Here is an 18,996-nt window from a genome sequence, read left to right on the forward strand (position 1 = left end):
CAAATATGTATTGATTTCTTACAACGTGAATTCTTGCCACTGGACGTTAATTCTTTTAAGTATGTCCGAAAAGTTAATGTACTTTCTCGATCCTGAACATACAAACTTGGCTAATAAAATATTCAACATGGTTAAAAAGTTCTTCCAGGTTTGTAACAGATCAAAAACTAATGATAACAAAATCCGCATTAAAAGATGGAAGTTGGCAACCTGTTATAAATATCCAAAACAATCAGACGACATAAACTGTGGATTGTATGTTATATATTTTATAAATATTATAGGTCGCCGATGCATTGTCAATGACTTATTTAAGAGTACTGAAGAATTAGATTCAGAACAATATCGACTTTGGGTGCAGACTTATTTATTAGAAAATTCTGACAACATTAAAAAGCACTGCCCGCGATGTGGACTCTATAATGAATCCAGATATATTAGTTGCAATCATTGCAAAAGATGGTTTCATTTTGAAAGGTGCTCCAAAGTTCCTACTAATATTTCATTTCAACAAGCGTCCAGCCCCAGTTTCCTGTTTACTTGTGATCTTTGCCCAACTTTTTCTCCTCTCTAAAATTACAATATTGTAGATATCGTATGTCTAAATAATTTTAGGTTGTAAACAAAATTAAAAACAACTTACAATGTAGTTCTACAAGCGCAACAATTTTTCTAATAAATGATACAGAGTGTCCCAGCAAGGTACACCACTCACTTGTACGATGCATGGGAGAAACCCCCGGATTATCACGACATTTTCACCACTTAACACCACGTTTAGGCGCCTAAACGTGGTGTTAAGTGGTGAAAATGACTATACTTTAAAAATTCACCCTGTCGCCGCTACGGCAAATCTGGAGATGCCCACATAGGCAGGCTAAAGGACCTATTCGAATTATCTAGCCCAGTTCCAGGGTGCGACATTCACTAGGGGTTGAGAAATTAAATCCTTAGTTTAGTGGTAAAAATGAGTCTTCTTAAAAAATTCACCCCGCTACCCCTACGGTAAATCTGGGGATGCCCATAGGTAGGTTGCATACTAGAGGACCTATTCCAACTATCTAGCCCAGTTCCAGGGTGCGACATTCACTAGGGGTTGATAAATTAAATCCTTAGTTTAGTGGTAAAAATGAGTTTTCTTAAAAAATTCACCCCGCCGCCCCTACGGTAAATCTGGGGATGCCCATAGGTAGGTTGCATACTAGAGGACATATTCCAACTATCTAGCCCAGTTCCAGGGTGCGACATTCACCAGGGGTTTAGAAATTAAATCCTTAGTTTAGTGGTAAAAATGAGTCTTCTTAAAAAATTAATCCCGCCGCCCCTACGGTAAATCTGGGGATGCCCATAGGTACGTTGCATACTAAAGGACCTGTTCGAATTATCTAGACCAGTTCCAGGGTGCGACATTCACTAGGAGTTGAGAAATTAAATCCTTAGTTTAGTGGTAAAAATACGTCTTCTTAAAAAATTCACCCCGCCGCCCCTACGGTAAATCTGGGGATAGGTATAGGCAGGCTCCATACTAGAGGACCTATTCGAATTATCTAGACTAGTCGCAGGGTGCGACACTCCGTGGGGGTTGAGAAAAATAATAATTAAAATTCATGATCACTACTTGGTTGGTCAACTGTAATTTTATAAATCTGAATCTGTTGTGGATTTAAATCTGAAGCTAACTTCAGCCACATGTTAAATGTACGGGCGAACATAAAACGGCCGAGTGCGCGATAAACCGCGAGAACGGCCTTCCGGTGTCGTGCGCGAGCTGCGGCGGCCCACACACGGCGAATTCAACGGACTGCCCTAGGTATGCAGAAGCCCTATGGAAGAGAAACGTAAGGCTTCCCCAAAAAGCACCAACGCACTACCAAAAAATCCTTCCCCCAGCTCCCCAAACAATGTCCACGCCGTGGAACATAATCGCCGGCAGCAAAACCGATCCCCCCGCCCTCCGCTCCTCAACAAACAAATATCTCAGATTTATACGAACTCACCACCCTCACGTCCGAATTAAATAATTTAATTAACCTCCCAGCACTAATCCACGCCTTAAAGCAGTACATTTCCCAACTAAAAACCGATAGATCCCCCGGAAACCTTATCCAAGCCACTCAAACCTTTGTACAAAGCCTTTCCAATGTCTGAATTAATAATCGCCCACCTAAACTCAAACAGCCTCATCCCTAAAATCCCAGAAATCAATGAATTTCTATCCCGCTTCAAAATAGATATCCTACTCCTAAACGAAACAAAACTTATCCCATCCGACCGAATATCCTTTCCCGGTTACACCGTCTACAGAAAAGACTTTACCCGCTGCTCCAGAGGTGTAGCCATATTAATAAAAAATGATATCCCACACATTAAAATCTCCCAGCCCGATCTAAACCACCTAGACATCATCACCCTAAAACTCCAAAACAACCTCCACATATCCACGCTCTACAGCAGCCCCAAATCCCCCCTAACAAAAAATGACCTCAATAACCTGATAATCCCATACAATAAAATCCTTATCCTCGGAGACCTCGACGCCCACCACTCCTCCCGGGGTTGTCATATCACCAATTCCAAAGGACGATCCTTATTTAATTTTACCCAAGCAAACCTCCGACCACCGCCCAATCCTTTTAAAACTTAGCGCGAAAACCCTTCCCCCAAAACAACCTACAAAAATTCCTAATTACCGCGCCGCCAACTGGCCTCTTTACAAACTCCTCATCAACCAATCCATACAAGTTACTCCTCACATCGAATCGCCAAACAAACCGCAATTTCCCTCACCAATAAAACAAACTCTTACCTGCCGCCCACCCCACCGCACATCCTCGACATCATCCAACGTCGCAATTACTTCCGCAGACAGTACCAACGCACTCACAACCAAGAATCAAAAGATCACTTCCAACTCCTGAATCACCAAATCCGAACAGAATTAAAGCTCCACCGTAACCAAACCTGGTCCAATAAACTAAAATCCCTTAATCCCAATGACAAACCCATCTGGCAGGAAATCCGTAAACTCAAAAACAAATTCAAACCCATTCCCGCCCTAGTAACACAGACCTCGTACAAAATCTCAGAACCAGCAAAAGCCAACCTTCTAGCCAACCACTTCTCTAATATCCACAAATCTAAACCTAACACCACCCCACACCAAACACAAATATCCGAACAAATTCAAACCTTCCTAAACCAACAACATGACCCTCCAACCGATCTACACCTCATCACCCCGGCAACCATCAAAAACATTATTAAATACCTCAAACCCCTCAAAGCCCCCGGCTGCGATGATATCCAAAATATCCTTCTCCAAAACCTCCCGAAAAAAACCTTCGTCCAACTGGCGGGTACATCACACGCCATATCCTTAAACTCCAACAATTCCCCAACACCTGGAAAACCGCCACAATCTGTCCAATCCTCAAACCAAACAAAGACCCGACAACCCCGTCCAGCTACAGACCAATATCCTTACTCCCGTCCATGTCCAAGGTTGTGGAAAGAGTCATCCTCGACCGACTCAACTACCACGCCTTCAAAAATAACACCATCCCTAACCACCAAGCTCGGATTCCAAACATCCCACTCAACCACCTACCAAATTTCCAGAATTATCAACGACTCCATAGAGAAATTAAACACTAGCTCCCACACCGCCCTCGTTTTCCTAGATCTAGAAAAGGCCTTCGACACGGTCTGGATCGACGGCCTCCTCCACAAACTCCAGAAATCCAGATATCCCCCATACCTCATTAAAACTATAAAGAGTTACCTCACCTCCAGAAAACTCCAAGTTAAGATCAACGCAACCCTCTCACCTCCCAAACCCATCGAATCCGGAGTCCCGCAAGGCGTGGTCATCTCTCCTCACCTTTTCAACATCTTCACCGCCGATCTCCCACAACTTCCTCAAACAAAAACAGCCACATACGCCGACGATACCGCCATTTATGCCCATTCCAAAGACCCCAAAATCGCAATGCTCTCCATCCAAACACACCTCCGTCTCTTAGAACCCTACTATCAAGGAATGGAAGATATGGAAGATATGGAAGATATACTCAAATGGAAGATCTCCGTAAACTCCAACAAATACGAATCAATAGTTTTCACGAAATCCAACCACACCCCAAGAATTCCCATCCCCTTTAGAATCTCACACTCCAACATCCCCATCAAAACCGAAATTAAATACCTTGGTGTAATCCTAGACCAACGACTCACATTCGCAAAACACATCCAGAAATCCATACACAAAGCCTCATCCACGATCAAAGCCCTTTATCCCCTCATTTCACGCAGAAGCGTCCTCACCCTAGAAAATAAAAAACTCCTCTACTCCACCGTTATCCTCCCGTCCCTAACATACGCCGCACCAATCTGGTTCAACACCTCCGTCACCAACCTCAAAAAACTACAAGCAACACAAAACAAAACCCTCCGCATAATATCCAACTCCGGCCGATACATCAACATCCGGCTCCTCCACGAAAAAACAAAAGCACACCCAATCAAACTCAATCAAAAATTCTACCACAGCACCACCTACCACACCAACCCCTTAATCCGAAACATAACAACGAGACCCACACAACTCACCAAACACAAATACCCACACGAAGCAACCAACCTACACAACATGCCCGACATATAAAAAAAAAACCCTCACCTTAACTCCCCAAGTTCCCCACAAGATATCCAACAATCCCTAACAAGCTTTACATACCAGGGAAGTCACACGTACACGATCGCCCACCGAAATTGAACAATAAAGACAAAGTGCACGTAGTGCTTAGTGTTAAGTTAATCAAGTGACGAAAGCAGCTCTGATTACAGCCCCTTATGTATATATATTTATTTTTCCCCCCCAAACATGTATCCCCTGTAATCACCTGCAAATAAACGCATGGCTGTTCGTGTACGAACGTGCGATGCTTCGGTCATTCAGATTCCTCGATGTGCATTGCGTTGCAGTGAGTTGCCTCGATTTGCCGTGATGTATAATGAGTTGCAGCACAAACTGTTAGCCGGACTGCATTAAGTCTGTACTATTCAGTGGGATACGCGGTCGGACGGACTGCATTAAAAGTCTGTACTTTTCAGTGGGAAATAGTAGTAGATAAAAGCCGATTCTAGAACCTCCTCTCAGAACCTCAGGTCAAGGTCAAGGCCAAGGCCACGTTGAGTGACCATGACCTTGACCTTGCCCTGAGGTTCTGGGAGGAGGTTCCAGAATCGGCTATTGCAAAGGGGGTCGTTGACCAGTAACCTTGACCTAAACAATGACCTTTACTTTGAGCTCACCTCAGGTCAAGATCACGTTTAGTGACCATGACCTTGATCAGTAACCTTGACCTGAACAATGACCTTTACTTTGACCTCAACCGAGAACTTGAAGTCAATGAGTGACCATGACCTTGACCTTGTCCTGAGGTTCTGAGAGGAGGTTCCAGAATCGGCTATTGCAAAGGGGGTCGTTGACCAGTAACCTTGACCTAAACAATGACCTTTACTTTAAGCTCACCTCAGGTCAAGATCACGTTGAGTGACCATCACCTTGATCAGTAACCTTGACCTGAACAATGACCTTTACCTTGACCTCAACGGAGACCTTGAAGTCAACCTTAATTGTAACCATGACATTGACCTTGTACGTGACCTGAAATGAAGGTTACACGACGTGAGTTCATTGAAAACTCCACTTCGGAGGAGGTATGCTTTAAATAGCAGATAGAAAATCGTGTTCAACAGTATTGAAGTAAGAGTGTTGTGAACATGTTGACCTGCGACGTGTGTTACAAAGAGTTTACTAGACCAGATAATCTTGTGAGACATCAACGCACAGCATGTATTGGGAAACGTCGAAAGGTGGAAGAGGATCAACAAGGAGATGTTATAGTGTGTGAAATATGTGATGAACACGTAACCAGACAATGTTACTCCTCATATCTGCGCAGCAACAAACATAAACAGAAAGCCTTCGTAATAATAGATGGTGGTGTAGAAAAAATAGATTCGATATTTGGAGATAAAGTATGTAGTTTTAGAGTGAGCGATCATGAACGGAAGTACGTAGACATGAAGGAATTCAGTAACCGAATTAGAGAAAAAGTTATCAGTTTGATACAGTCCGTGAGGAATGTAAATGATAGTTTAAAAGTGAATACGGAAATTTTTGGATTGTATTTCATAAATACGAAGGAAGAAGTGGAAATCAAATCATTCAACACAAAAAATAAAATTATAACAGTAGCCGTAGACTTGTACCAAACATACAAGGACTTTATGGACGAGATTATGGTGAAAATGTCGGAATTCCAAGAACGGGACTCAGGTAAGAGTATAAGAATAGAAAAGTAGTAAAATGCGAAACTAAAGGTGTTAATACTGCAGGTTGGACCTTGTTGGAAATATTATATCTTGAAGTGAACTGTAACAAGTTTAATCCTACAACAGCATCGAGCTACATCGACTTACCGACATCCATAAAAGGGAAGAGAGCGGTAATAAACGTGCAAAATAACGGTAATAAGTGCTTTGCTTGGGCACTGATGTCCGCGCTGTACCAACCCACAGGTTTACCGCAAAGAATATCATCATACCCAGATTATAGGGAAACAGAATTAAAGTTTGACTGCGTAACATTCCCAGTACCCATCAGAAAAATTGAGGAAATTTGAGGAAGAAAATAACATTTCAATTAACGTCTATGGTATAAATTCTTGGTATAATGGAGAGAAAATGGTAGATGATATTGTAACTGTATGTATATGTAAACAGAAACGGGAGCGTCATGTAAACTTATTAGTAGTCAGCGACAATTTCGGGAATAACCACTATTGTTGGATAAAAAACTTATCTCGACTGATAAATGCACAATCATCGACTCATGAACATCAAAGATATATTTGTGAGGGTTGTTTGCAATACTTTTCAACTGAAGACAAGTTGGTACATCAGATGGATGACTGTAAAAAAGTGAAAGCAACAGTACCAAGCGAACAAATAAAAGTGAATAAGTTCGGACATCTAGAAAAGGAAAATGTTTTACAATTTGAAGGATTTGAAAAAAAAATGAAAGTTCCGTTTGTGGTGTACGCCGATTTCGAGGCGATTCTGAAACCCTTAACGCCCGAAGAAGGAAAAGTTTACGATGATAATAAACCATATACGGCCCGATGTTTTGAACACGAAGCATATGCGTTTGCGTACTACATTAAGTGTGCTTACGATGATAACTTATCGAAATTCCAAATATACCGAGGGCGAAACGCTGCTCTGGAATTTATTATAAGATTGGAGAAGGATGTAATAGAGATCTATAAACAACATTTGAGGCAAACAAAGGATATGATACCGCTAAGCTGTCTGCACCAATTTGTACATGAACTGAGTTCCGTATGTCACATTTGTGATAAACCAATAAACAAAGAAGAGAAAGTGTGTGATCACGATCACTTGACAGGATTGTATAGGGGTCCTGCGCATTCCGTCTGCAATATAAATTATAAATTACCGATGTTTATCCCTGTGTTTTTCCACAACCTGTCGAATTACGATGCCCACATGTTTGTGAAAAGTATTGCCCTAAACAAGGAGGAAGTAGAGGTGATAGCACAAAACAAAGAAAAATATATTTCTTTTTCCAAAAAAATAGTTGTCGGAGAAACAACCGATAACAAGGGAAAGAAACGCAAAGTGTTTATGAAAATAAGATTCGTCGACTCGTTTAGATTCATGGCGAGTTCTTTGGAAAAGTTGGTTTCATATTTGGATGATAAGGATTTTGTGGAAGTGAAAAAAAAATTCAAAGACTCTGAAGAATTTAGATTGATGCGCCAGAAAGGTGTATTTCCATATTCGTTCGTAGATTCGTTTGAAAAGTTGGAGTATAGTAAATTGCCTGATCATACACAGTTTTACGACATATTGAGTTCAAGTAATATTTCAAAGGAACAATACTCTAGAGCACAGACTGTATGGAATAAATTTAAGTGTACAACGTTGGGAGAATACAGTGACCTGTATTTGACGTCAGATGTGTTAATGTTGACTGATGTCTTTGAAAATTTCAGGACAATATCTTTGGAGAATTACAATCTGGATCCTTGCCATTATTATACTGCGCCCGGGTTTGGGCGGGATGCTCTGTTAAAAATGACAGGTGTAAAATTAGAATTGTTATCAGACATTGACATGTTACACTTTTTTAAGAAAGGAATTAGAGGCGGTCTTTGTATGTGTGTAAAACAATTTGCAATAGCAAACAACAAGTTCCTTGACGATTTTAACCCGGAAAAACCATCATCATATATTCTATACTTGGACGCTACCAATTTGTATGGGTATGCAATGAGTTGTAAATTACCAACAGGCGGTTTTCGATGGTTGTCGAACCAAGAAATAGCAGATATAGATGTGGAGTGTTTAGATGATGAACACCTTGGTTATGTGTTTGAAGTGGATTTGGAGTATCCCGAAAGGTTACACAACCAGCATGATGATCTACCGTTTTGTCCCGAAAACATAATCGCTCCCGGATCGAAGCATCCTAAGTTGATTGCGAACTTACAAAATAAATCGAAATACATAATTCACTATGTAAACCTACGTGAATGTGTGAAAAAAGGTCTTAAGCTAACCAAAATACACCGTGCATTGCAATTTCAACAATCGCCGTGGATGAAACCATATATCGATGTTAACTCTGAGAAACGAATGAATGCTACGAATGAATTTGGGAAAAATCATTATAAACAAATGAATAATATCGTGTATGGGAAAACGATGGAAAATAGAGTCGATATACGATTAGTGTCACATTGGGAGAATCGTTACAGGAGACCCGGTGCAGAAGCTCTTATCGCAAAGCCGACTTTCAAGTCATCGAAAATTTTCTGCCATAATTTGGCAGCCATTGAAATGAAGAAGGTGGAGGTCAAATATAACAAACCTCTGTATGTAGGGTTTAGCGTACTGGAATTGTCGAAAGCGGTCATTTATAACTTTTTTTATAATTTTTTAAAAGAGAAATATGGTGAAAACGTATTATTGTTATATACAGATACGGATTCGTTAATTCTCGAAATATTTACTGAGAATGTATACCAGGATATCAAAGAAAATATAGAGATGTTCGATACCTCTAATTACAAGTTAAACAACAGACATAATATTCCTCCAGGGCCGCCGATAGTTGGAAAAATGAAAGATGAGTACCCAAATACGATATTAACATCGTTTTATGGTACAGGAGCTAAAGCTTATTGTATTAACACTTTGGAAGGAGTTGTCAAGCGTGCCAAGGGTGTGAAAAAGTATGTTATCGATAAAAACTTAAGTGTTTCAGAATATAAACGGATTATCGAAGATGGAGGTTCTGTGAGAAAAAAAGATGTATGTCTTTCGCTCCTCCTATCACACGATGTATACAGAACTAAAGAATAAAGTGGCGCTCTCTGCACATGACGATAAACGTTACGTGATGGAGGATGGATGTCATACGTTAGCTTGGGGAAACTATCTTATTGAAGATCTACGCAGGGAAGATCTTTTGGACAACTTATTGGAGTTGTTAAACGTAAACATGTATGGCTAGTTAAATCGCGATCAGTTAATTTGTAAAAAAAAAAATACTTGCTTGTATCACAAAACTTGTATATAAAGTAGAAAGTAGGTTGTTAAAAAGGTTACTTGAAATAAAATCAACGAAATTAAAAAAAGTTTTTTATTTTCTTAGTGTAAAAATTATAATACATCCTTTTTTGCAATCCAAGAATTATGAGAGCTATCCATTCCCAACCATTTCACTCGGACTTTATTTCCTTTTCGACGAAGAACTTTTTCAATTAAAAATACATCCGGGTGTTTCACACGTTGTAATTCTTCGTCGTAAAATGCTCAAAGAATGGGTTCTCCTCTACCATCTTTAATAAGGTAAGTCCTGGGATTAGTATTTTGAACTGTCGCTATGGTGAAAATTTCATTGGACCAAGTTGGTTGGTAACCTTTAGCAAAAGCGTGTCTGTACTTGCTAATTCGCACGTGTTCCCCCACATTAAATTTACGGTGGTTGGGGTCGACAACTTTAATGGAATTGTATACAGTATTTAACAGAGCAGATTCATTTCGTCGATTAACAGCTGAAGGTTTCATGTGAATGGTGCGATGTATTGTGTTGTTGTAAGATTTTAGTAATTTGGGTAGTAAGTCTAACCAGCGATAATTTCCTTGCATACTAAATTCTTTCCACATTTTATTTTTTAGGGTTCTATTAAACCGTTCGATAATCGAGCTTTTTAAACTGGAATAGGTGCTGTAATGATTAATGTTAAGTTGTTCCATTAATTTTTAAAAATCGCTATTGTAAAACTCTTTCCCATTATCGGTTTGTAAGTTGCTCGGGGTAATATTCTTTTTACTATGCAAAATGTCCTTCATAGCTTGAGTAACCTCTTTCCCAGTTTTGGTTTTGAGTGGTAAGACCCATGCGTATTTTGAAAAAGCGTTGATAACAGTCAGTATATACTTGTAACCTTTATTGACCGACGCATATGGGATCATTTCAACCAAATCAGCTTGATAAAGATCCAATAGTCCGTGAAGCAGAACGCGGCGTCGCCGATAATGTCGTCTCGCAGGTGCATGTAGTTCGTTAACGAGATCTCGCTTAACACTAACCATTACTCTACAACCCCTTCAATCAACAACTCTACAAGAAAAGGTAGTCCTCCTATCGGTGCATTATTTTTACACTTAATGGTATCTCCGCGTTTGAGTTGGACTCCCTGGAGCGACTTAATAACGATATCGTTAACAAGTAACTGAACATGAGCGGACTTTACAACATCTTTTATCATACCTTCGTAGAAAGAATTGATGTAATCCGTAATTCCACTTTTGTTTGTGATTTTATAAAGTTTTGTTTTTGGATCAACATCTCCATCACCACGTAAAGTTAAAATAAATGTTGATGAAGGTTGTAGAACTTCGGATCTTGCTATGTGGTTCTGTATAACATGGTGGTGAACATGCTTACCAAATTTATCGATAGATGTAGAACCATGTTTACCAAAACGGTTTAAAGGCATATTGGCTTCTGAAGCGTCACAGAAACAGAAAAAAGTTTATATACCCTTAACGAATGACTTGCGCTTCCCGTAATTCCTCTATGAGGGATATAATTTCGTTATGATGAGCAGTATGACCTGCTGCTTCGGAAGCAAGTAGTAAACGCAACCGATCAACTAATTCGTTCACGTCGTCCCAGTATTCGTACTCTTTAATTGCAGCAGGTACTAACAACTTATTTAAGTGACCTGATCCAGTTTTAGGTTTTGGCCAATATCGAGCCCAGTACACATTTGGTCTTTGACCCAAGGAAATTGGTTTGATTATGTTCACAAACTTTTCATTTTCATCATCAGTTATGATACTTTTTGAAGCGTCATAATCTCTTTTATGTACATTCGAACGTTGTAAGATATCTTTGTAATTTCTCGCATCTGGTAAAGTAAATTTACCCGGTTTATTTTTGAATAACAACTCGTATAACCCCGGTGTTCCTGTATACGTAAATTCACCCACCAAAATGTTTTTCCCGTCAAACGTTATTGGTTGATTTGCGATATACAATCCATCGGTAAGTGCACGAACACCGTAAGTTTGATCGAACTCGTTATTTACATCTACTGTTAAACCCGTAACATAGGTACGTGGTAAGGGGTCCAGCTGTCCTAAAGCTTCTCGAATAACTGTCTGTTCCATCATTCCCTCCATATTCTCTTTCATGCGCGCCAACTGCTCCCTAGCGTCCCGCTCGTAGACATCTAAAGATGTGTCTGACTCACGAACAGAAAACTCAGGTGTAGTATCTCGACCCTCTAACACCTCTTCGTCGCTGAGAAATTGCGGACTCCGTGCGAGTTCCGGTGAAACATCCATGCTAGCTCCCGGTTTAATGGGTGTTGACGTAACTCTACGTTTAGGTTTCACTCTAGGAGTTTCCAGTTTAAGTCCTTTAGAAGGTTTCTGCAAGTCAGCCAGTAAGGCTGAGATATCTGGTGACTGCTCCTTTTTCGGGGTAAATAAATCACGTTTTATCCCGAATTTATTGTCGAGCGCTAATAAATTGACAGTTTGTAATTTTTTGGAAATATCTGTCAGAGGTTCTTTCAGTGGAGCGAGTTGAGCTTCGGCAATGGACTGCTTCTGTTTTATATCTCCTTTCAAAGTGCGTATTTTATGTTTAACATCTTCTCGCGCAGCTATTAACTGTTGTGCAACATTACGATTCATAGTTCAACGTGATAGTGTAATGATCGCACAGAGACTGAGCATGCAGTCGTAAAGTCAATGGTTTTACAGTATAATGTACTCATCGAAACCTTTCCGATAGCGTCCGTTATTTTTATCGCAATCTAAATCAATAACTAATATACCGTGCGGTGTATCCCAACAAGTTCGACAAATTCTGACAAAATCATCCCACGTAATGTCCCCTAGCAAATGATCGTTGTAAATATGTTTCAAGTTAGTGAGATCTTGTTTAAATAATACTAAAAGGTTGCAATTGTCACGTAAAAGCTGCTTGGAAATGGCGCTATAACTTTGAGCGAGTAAAAAAGTATCAACGTTTCTATGACGACCGTATGAAAAATATTCCTTGATAATCTGTTGCTCTGTAGGAGCAATATCATCAAAAATAATAATTGAATATTCTTTCACCTTTGACGGTGGTAGAAATCGTCCGACATCTGAGTATTCATAATAGCCGCAAGAGCGGATAGGTTTAAGTAATTGTCGTAGAAATTCGTATTTGATTTGGTAGAATGAATTAGAGCACAAATATACATTCAAAAAGCGCAACCCATTGAGAGCTGTCAATAAAGTTAACATTACGTTTGTTTTTCCGGCACCCGAAGAACCAATTATCAAACCACGTTTACATTCCCCACCAAATAATTCGCTATGTCGTTTAAATTTATTTGCAGCGAAGTCGTTATGAAGATTACAGATTGGTAGTGTTAAAGGTTGGCTAACAAACTTAACGTCTTCAACCATGCTGACGGGTGATACTTGAACGGGAGATTAACAAGAAATGAAGTCGTAGTAGAAAACAATGTTTATTTTATCATAAAATGTAGCATACAAAAAATTTCAACAGATTATTTATTATCATTGTTTCAAAATAATGGTTTACAACACTTTAACTATATAAACTGTTGACATTGAGTTTGAGAGTTATTTAAAGCGTGCGTAATATTACACAATATTTATTTTACAATAAGACGTGGTATACATAAATTTACAAAATTATTTATTATCATGATTTCAAAAGTATCTGTATGGTTGATGTAGTAGAACCACCAGTGGGTTATTCACATACAGATGTTATGTGATTAAACAAAATAAAGCAGTGTAAGTCACAGTACAATTTACACTACTTAGTATTAAATTAACAATAAGTAGATACGGTAAATAATCAAATAAGTAATTAATAATACATATTAACAAAAGCATGGGAGCGGTAACAATAAGTAGATACGGTAAATATTCAAATAAATAATTAATAATACATATAAACAAAAGCATGGGAGCGGAAAAGGTGAAAAGGAAGCGAACTTGTTGTCATATCATCAATTCGAACGATTTTCAGTATCATACAAGGATGGTGTACAAATTTGAAAAACCACCTACAACATATTAGTTGCTGAGACATCCCTCCGACAATTCCTCAGTACTTTGATCCTCCTCAAGTTGTGGTTTAAAACAGACTCGAAACAAAGACACACGACAACACATCGCACACCAATATTTTTTATTTAAAATAATAGTCTGCAATCGTTCAGAAGATGCATACTTTATTTTCGAGCGCAATTTCACACGACAATCCAGTTGTAAAACGTTCGTTATACTAATATGGTGTAGGCGGCGTCGACAACGATAGCAAAGGTTGCCCAAATGTGATTCATAAAAAACATACCTTGCTTGATACTGAAGACCCACTCCGAAAGTTGAACTCCAATCAACCGGAGAACCGTGGAACAATTTATGTATGGTGCCTTGCGACATTTTCTTTCCAAAGCGTTCCACGGTGGGGAAGCAAACCTCCCCAAGATTGATTCGATCGCCCTTTCGGGATATTCGACGCCAGAAGCATATGTCTCAGCTGTACATTACGTTTAGTAGTAGAATCTTTGGTAAAACATCTACTAACCGCAACGTACGGTCTTTACGGGAAATCGTCGAATTAACGCTCTCCATAGCCAACTCCTGCAACGTTAACACTGCAAGAGACAAAAAAATGAACGAGCTTCAAAAAAAAAACGCTATTAACCGTTGTCAGGCAGCAGCCTGAGAAGGGACTTATACAGGTTAATTTTGGTGTTGTACATGTTAAGGATGTTTGAAGAAGCAGCAAAGCAGACGGTGGGATTCTGGTTTACTGCATTCAACTCGTTCACGAAGTGGCGCTTATGATGTTCCAAAGTCGTCACTTTGGTTTGCAATTGAGGTTTCAAGCCCAAGATGAAAAAAACCTCTTGGGACAAAAGACTGCTTGCCAAGTTGGTTGTTGAATGCAGAAACGCATCAACCCATGGGTCGGGATGTGCGGTATTTACAGCTGGAAGATTTTGCCTCTGCGGGATAGTAGGGATAGGTAAAGGTGGTGGGAACACCACATTTTGTGGTGGGATAGTTGTGATAGGTGGCGGGCTGTCACGGATGTCGATGGTCACCTCTGGCGGAGATGTAACCACCGTTGCAGGTCTGGTTACTGTAGCGAGTGTAGGTACTCTTCGTGTGTTACGGGGAAGTTTGGCTAATGCGTTGCGCAGCAATCTACAGGAGTCTTGTGAAGCAGGAGAAGGGTTTGGGCGGGTAGTTTGTTTCACGCAACCCCTTGACAACAAGTTGACGCGTTTTTTTATACGGCGGGATGTGTACCGTATGGGTCCACTCGAGAAGACAGGCGAAACACATATCCTATCGGAGGGTTGGGATACGTCTTCCGTCGCTGGTACAGACGGTGCCGCAAGCACCTGGTTTTCAGCAGGTGCTTGACTTGTGACATCCGTATGTACAATATCTGGAAGTGGTTGTACCACGTCGGCCTGATTGGTAGCAGGTTCAGGTGGCACAACAACTTCCTGATATGTTCCTTCTTCTCGTATCTCCATACTGATGCGAGTTAAGCCGTAGGACGACAAGGTTGGACTGGTGGTAACAATCGCACCATTGTCGTTCCCTGGCTGTGACCGGAGCTCAGTCATTATTTGCTCGTACAGTGGTGGGTCTGTTGTGAAATCCTGCATGGTACGACTCAAACCGTCAAAGTTGCTGCTGCAATATAATGGTAACGACGGTAGGCTTGACTCAACAACATTCGTACTGTCGTTATTGCGTGGCAGCACGGCAACCAGTGGGTCGGTCATACCATCGGTATTATCGCTTCCACGAGCGTGGCTGTTACCAATTAAGTGAAGCATAATGGGAAAGACTTCAAGGAATCAAAAGGGTTACAAAAAATTTGGATTATTTTATTAAAATTATACGTTCGCTCACGTCTGACAAGTTTGCAATGCGCTGAAGAACCACTTTTCTCAGCGTATAACAATTAATGTCTGAAATCATCACAAACATACATGAAGAAAACCGATAAAAATTGTATTGATGTAACTTACTTTTCAAATGGTTTTCTATCACGTCTGACAGGTTTGCAATGCGCTGAAGAACCACTTTTCTCAGCGTGTAACAATTAATACCTGAAATCATCACAAACATACATGAAGAAAACCGATAAAAATTGTATTGATGTAACTTACTTTTCAAATGGTTTTCTAGCAGAAGGCGATTTCTTCGTGGTCGGAAAAACACAGTTTTTAACACAATCTGTTATTTTCGTAAACACACTTTTTAAGGAATTATCGTCTTTTGTACTCTACTATATCACTCAGCGACTGCTGTACACGGAGTGAGGAGTAACCCACTTTCCACTACCTTTAAGTACGGGTTAGTGAACAGGTATTTGTCCGGTCAACTGTCTGGGAATGCGAGGTCGTTCAGGTCTTCTCCTTGTTATCGCCTGTGACTGAAGGGGAGGTCATACTGTCTGGGAATGCGAGGTTGTCCAGGTTTTCTCCTTGTTATCGCCTGTGGCCCAAGGGGAGGTCATACTGTCTGAGAATGCGAGGTCGTTCGGACCTTATCTTCGCCCGTGACTCAAGGGGAGGTCACAATTTTAAATCACGAGCTGGAATGTTCGCAAATGAGGCATCTCGTTCATATTTTTTCATAACGATGTACACTTTCTTGGCAGATGTAAGTGGCCAACACCCAAACACAGTTAACACTTGTTCCATCGCAACCAGCTCTTAACTATCCCCCATTACGACTTGTCTCTGCTTTATAGTCACCGACTGTCTTTCGCATCCTTGTTTTGCAACCCCTCTTCGACAACTTCTTGTAAGTGGCGTACATTGGAAAGAGCGCACATACTTCTTCGTCGCGAGTGAAAAGCACAGCTCGGTATACCCATCTCAAGTTTATAGATACTACCTTCCAACGCAATTATCGGCGCGGAAATAATATGTCTTAAAAATTTAATTTTTTCAGGTCCTTTAACATACACTTTCTTGACATTCCGACACAGATATTTGACTATGGCGTCGAATTCCATTGGATGGATAAAACCAACTTTCCAGTCGATGCAATGATGATGTGTCATTAACCAGTTTGCAGTATTCCTATATTTAGATGGTAATGAAGCTATACTGCTACTCGGTTGAAAAACGTGGTGGGTAATGCATTTGTTACTATCACATGATGCTAATTCTTTAGGTACGAACTGATCTTCGTTGACCATGAAACCTTGTATATCGAGAATTATGTATTGAGTTTTATTTGAATACATCTTGCTTCCGTACATCAACACGATTATCCATACTATGCAGCCGTAGAAATCTGTCGCACAACTTATACTCTACGACTTTTTTTGTTTACGCTGGATATAGAAGTCTCACATTTCGGATGATGAGCTACGGGTGCGATGCGGCTCATCCGATCCAACTACACACTACCAACCCTTCTTTCCCCATACTCAAGTCATTTGTTTGACGATTTTTGTTAGTGGAGAATATTGAAACGCCTTATCATGTAAAACTAAACAGTATGCTGTGGTACCATCAGGAATCGGATTTTTTGTCGTAAATTCTATCCGTATTTCTACCCCACTTTTGTGTAGCGCTTCTGCTTGATATGTACAATCAATTCCAATCAGTGAATAATTTTCAATAAATTGTTTCGGAGTGAGTAATGGTTCTCCTTCCTTCCCATAGTAGGACTTTTGAAAGCGTGTATACATGTCATATAACACTGCGACACGATTACTATCAAAGTCCACGTTCAGATTATCGTATGGGTAGCGTTCACCGTTTAGGAATACCGTCAAATTGGTGAGTTTTACATTATCAAAGGTTGCCATGTTCGCCAACTGTTTTCCTTTCTTCTTTGTTTGAAACCCAATTATTATAAATCTAGGTGTTTCCAACTGCGGAGCTGTTTTCACAGCCCATGAATGCTTTGTTGTTTGAGGTAAAGAAGGATATTCATGTACTTCCCAACTGCGAAAAGGTATTTGCAGATCAATATTTCGTCCTGCTATTTTTGTTAGAGCTAATTGTTCTCGTAAGCCTACGGCTAGATGGGGCATTCTCCACACAACTTTATCGATTTTTAACTGTAACGGTTCTTCTACCGTATTCACAAGCACATCATTATCATCATTATTACGAATTAACACTAGCTCTTGTCTCACATTCATCACAATTGTTTTAAAAACTTCAGCAAACCCTATTAATGTCTTTAGCGGTACACTCAATCCAAAATTTCCATTTTTATCCATTATTGCATCCGTTACAGGGGATGTTCGGACCACTTGACCTAGCAGATCCTCGCCCATGTTCCAACCTGCGTTCGCCAACTTTATTATATCGTGAGGGGTATACGAAAAGTATCCTTTCATATATGATGTTAACCCCACGTTTCTCACTCCATCTATTTGAACACCATTTATAAGATAGCGAATATCACTGAACATAAACGCTACAGGATTATTTATCAATTTTGCAGTTGCACTAGCATCTTTTGTTGCTTTACCACTCGCATCCAGTTTACGTACGCTCCTTTCCACATACAAAAAACTTTCATGAGGCAATGTGTAATTGTCTATTTCGGGTATGCCTATACGAATTTCATCATTGTTACCGAAGCTAGTAGAACCAAACGGTTGATGGGAATGATATTCGTAACTTACAATCGAGTTATCTACTTTTATTTTCTCCGTGACGTTTAAGGACTCCATTTATAGTAGTTGAAAACCTAAGTTGCTTAAATACTGACGATTGACGCGTGTTAACTGGGTAGTTGATTTTCGCTTACTGTTAGGTTTTACATCCTTTCGTACCGTTTTATACATTACTCTATCACCCAGACTTTCCTGTGCTTTTCTTCGAACGTCGTACACTATACCCATATTAAATACCCTACTACTCACACCGATTTCAAGTGCACTCTCACGGTCACTTCTTCGTCTCTGAAGTTTACCAACTGACCGTACTGATCAAGTATGCGTACTATTAAGGTACTAATCACGTTCGTTGTAACAGGTAAGTAAATCGGTTGTTGCGGAGCTTCTATTATTTTAAAACCAGCCGGTACGTTCGGGAAGAAATGATACAACACGTGCATGGGTTGTCCATTCGTATACGATCCGGAGCTCAAATTACAATAAATTTGTAATGCATTCGTTTTATTTATATTCACGATATGATCCGATTCTGTTATCGTGTTTTTAGGTATAACTTTAGGGTTAAAACCAAGTAAGGAACCGATTGAATTATCGCTAGCAAAATTTATTCGCCGGTTTGTTTTTATCTCAGCACGTTGCGTATTATTATTACCTCTTATGCGTATCTGTGTACCCGG

General features: G+C 40.0%; 3 protein-coding genes across 5 annotated transcripts; 1 reads left to right on the top strand and 2 right to left on the bottom strand.

The window, feature by feature from the left end:
- Positions 1-6,750: 6,750 nt before the first annotated feature.
- On the top strand, positions 6,751-9,456 carry LOC139432717 (uncharacterized). Its single transcript, XM_071201482.1, has one exon. It carries the CDS (start codon positions 6,751-6,753, stop codon positions 9,454-9,456), a length of 2,706 nt encoding a protein of 901 aa, XP_071057583.1.
- A 3,787-nt stretch (positions 9,457-13,243) lies between these two features.
- LOC139429112 (uncharacterized) lies at positions 13,244-16,250 on the bottom strand. 3 transcript variants are annotated; one of them, XM_071194605.1, is made up of 3 exons: positions 15,837-16,250; positions 15,696-15,776; positions 13,244-15,635 (listed from the first exon to the last, which is right to left on the bottom strand). In XM_071194605.1, the coding sequence occupies exon 3, from the start codon at positions 15,498-15,500 to the stop codon at positions 14,343-14,345; it is 1,158 nt and encodes a 385-aa protein (XP_071050706.1). In that variant the 5' UTR covers positions 15,501-15,635; positions 15,696-15,776; positions 15,837-16,250; the 3' UTR covers positions 13,244-14,342. The 3 variants fall into 3 exon arrangements, with proteins under 3 accessions (XP_071050706.1, XP_071050707.1, XP_071050705.1); XM_071194606.1 differs by lacking the exon at positions 15,696-15,776; XM_071194604.1 differs by having other exon boundaries at positions 13,244-15,776; positions 15,837-16,249.
- Positions 16,251-17,110: 860 nt separating this feature from the next.
- On the bottom strand, positions 17,111-18,373 carry LOC139432718 (uncharacterized). Its single transcript, XM_071201483.1, has one exon. It carries the CDS (start codon positions 18,371-18,373, stop codon positions 17,111-17,113), a length of 1,263 nt encoding a protein of 420 aa, XP_071057584.1.
- Between the last annotated feature and the right edge of the window lie 623 nt (positions 18,374-18,996).

Source organism: Onthophagus taurus, chromosome 2 (assembly GCF_036711975.1).
Source record: "Onthophagus taurus isolate NC chromosome 2, IU_Otau_3.0, whole genome shotgun sequence".
Classification (NCBI taxonomy): Eukaryota; Metazoa; Arthropoda; class Insecta; order Coleoptera; family Scarabaeidae; genus Onthophagus; species Onthophagus taurus.

What these genes read in the sequence shown, in the direction of transcription:
- LOC139432717 (XM_071201482.1), top strand. Translation starts at nt 6,751, where the DNA reads ATGGTAGATGATATTGTAACTGTATGTATATGTAAACAGAAACGGGAG.
- LOC139429112 (XM_071194606.1), bottom strand. Translation starts at nt 15,500, where the DNA reads ATGCTTCACTTAATTGGTAACAGCCACGCTCGTGGAAGCGATAATACC.
- LOC139432718 (XM_071201483.1), bottom strand. Translation starts at nt 18,373, where the DNA reads ATGGAGTCCTTAAACGTCACGGAGAAAATAAAAGTAGATAACTCGATT.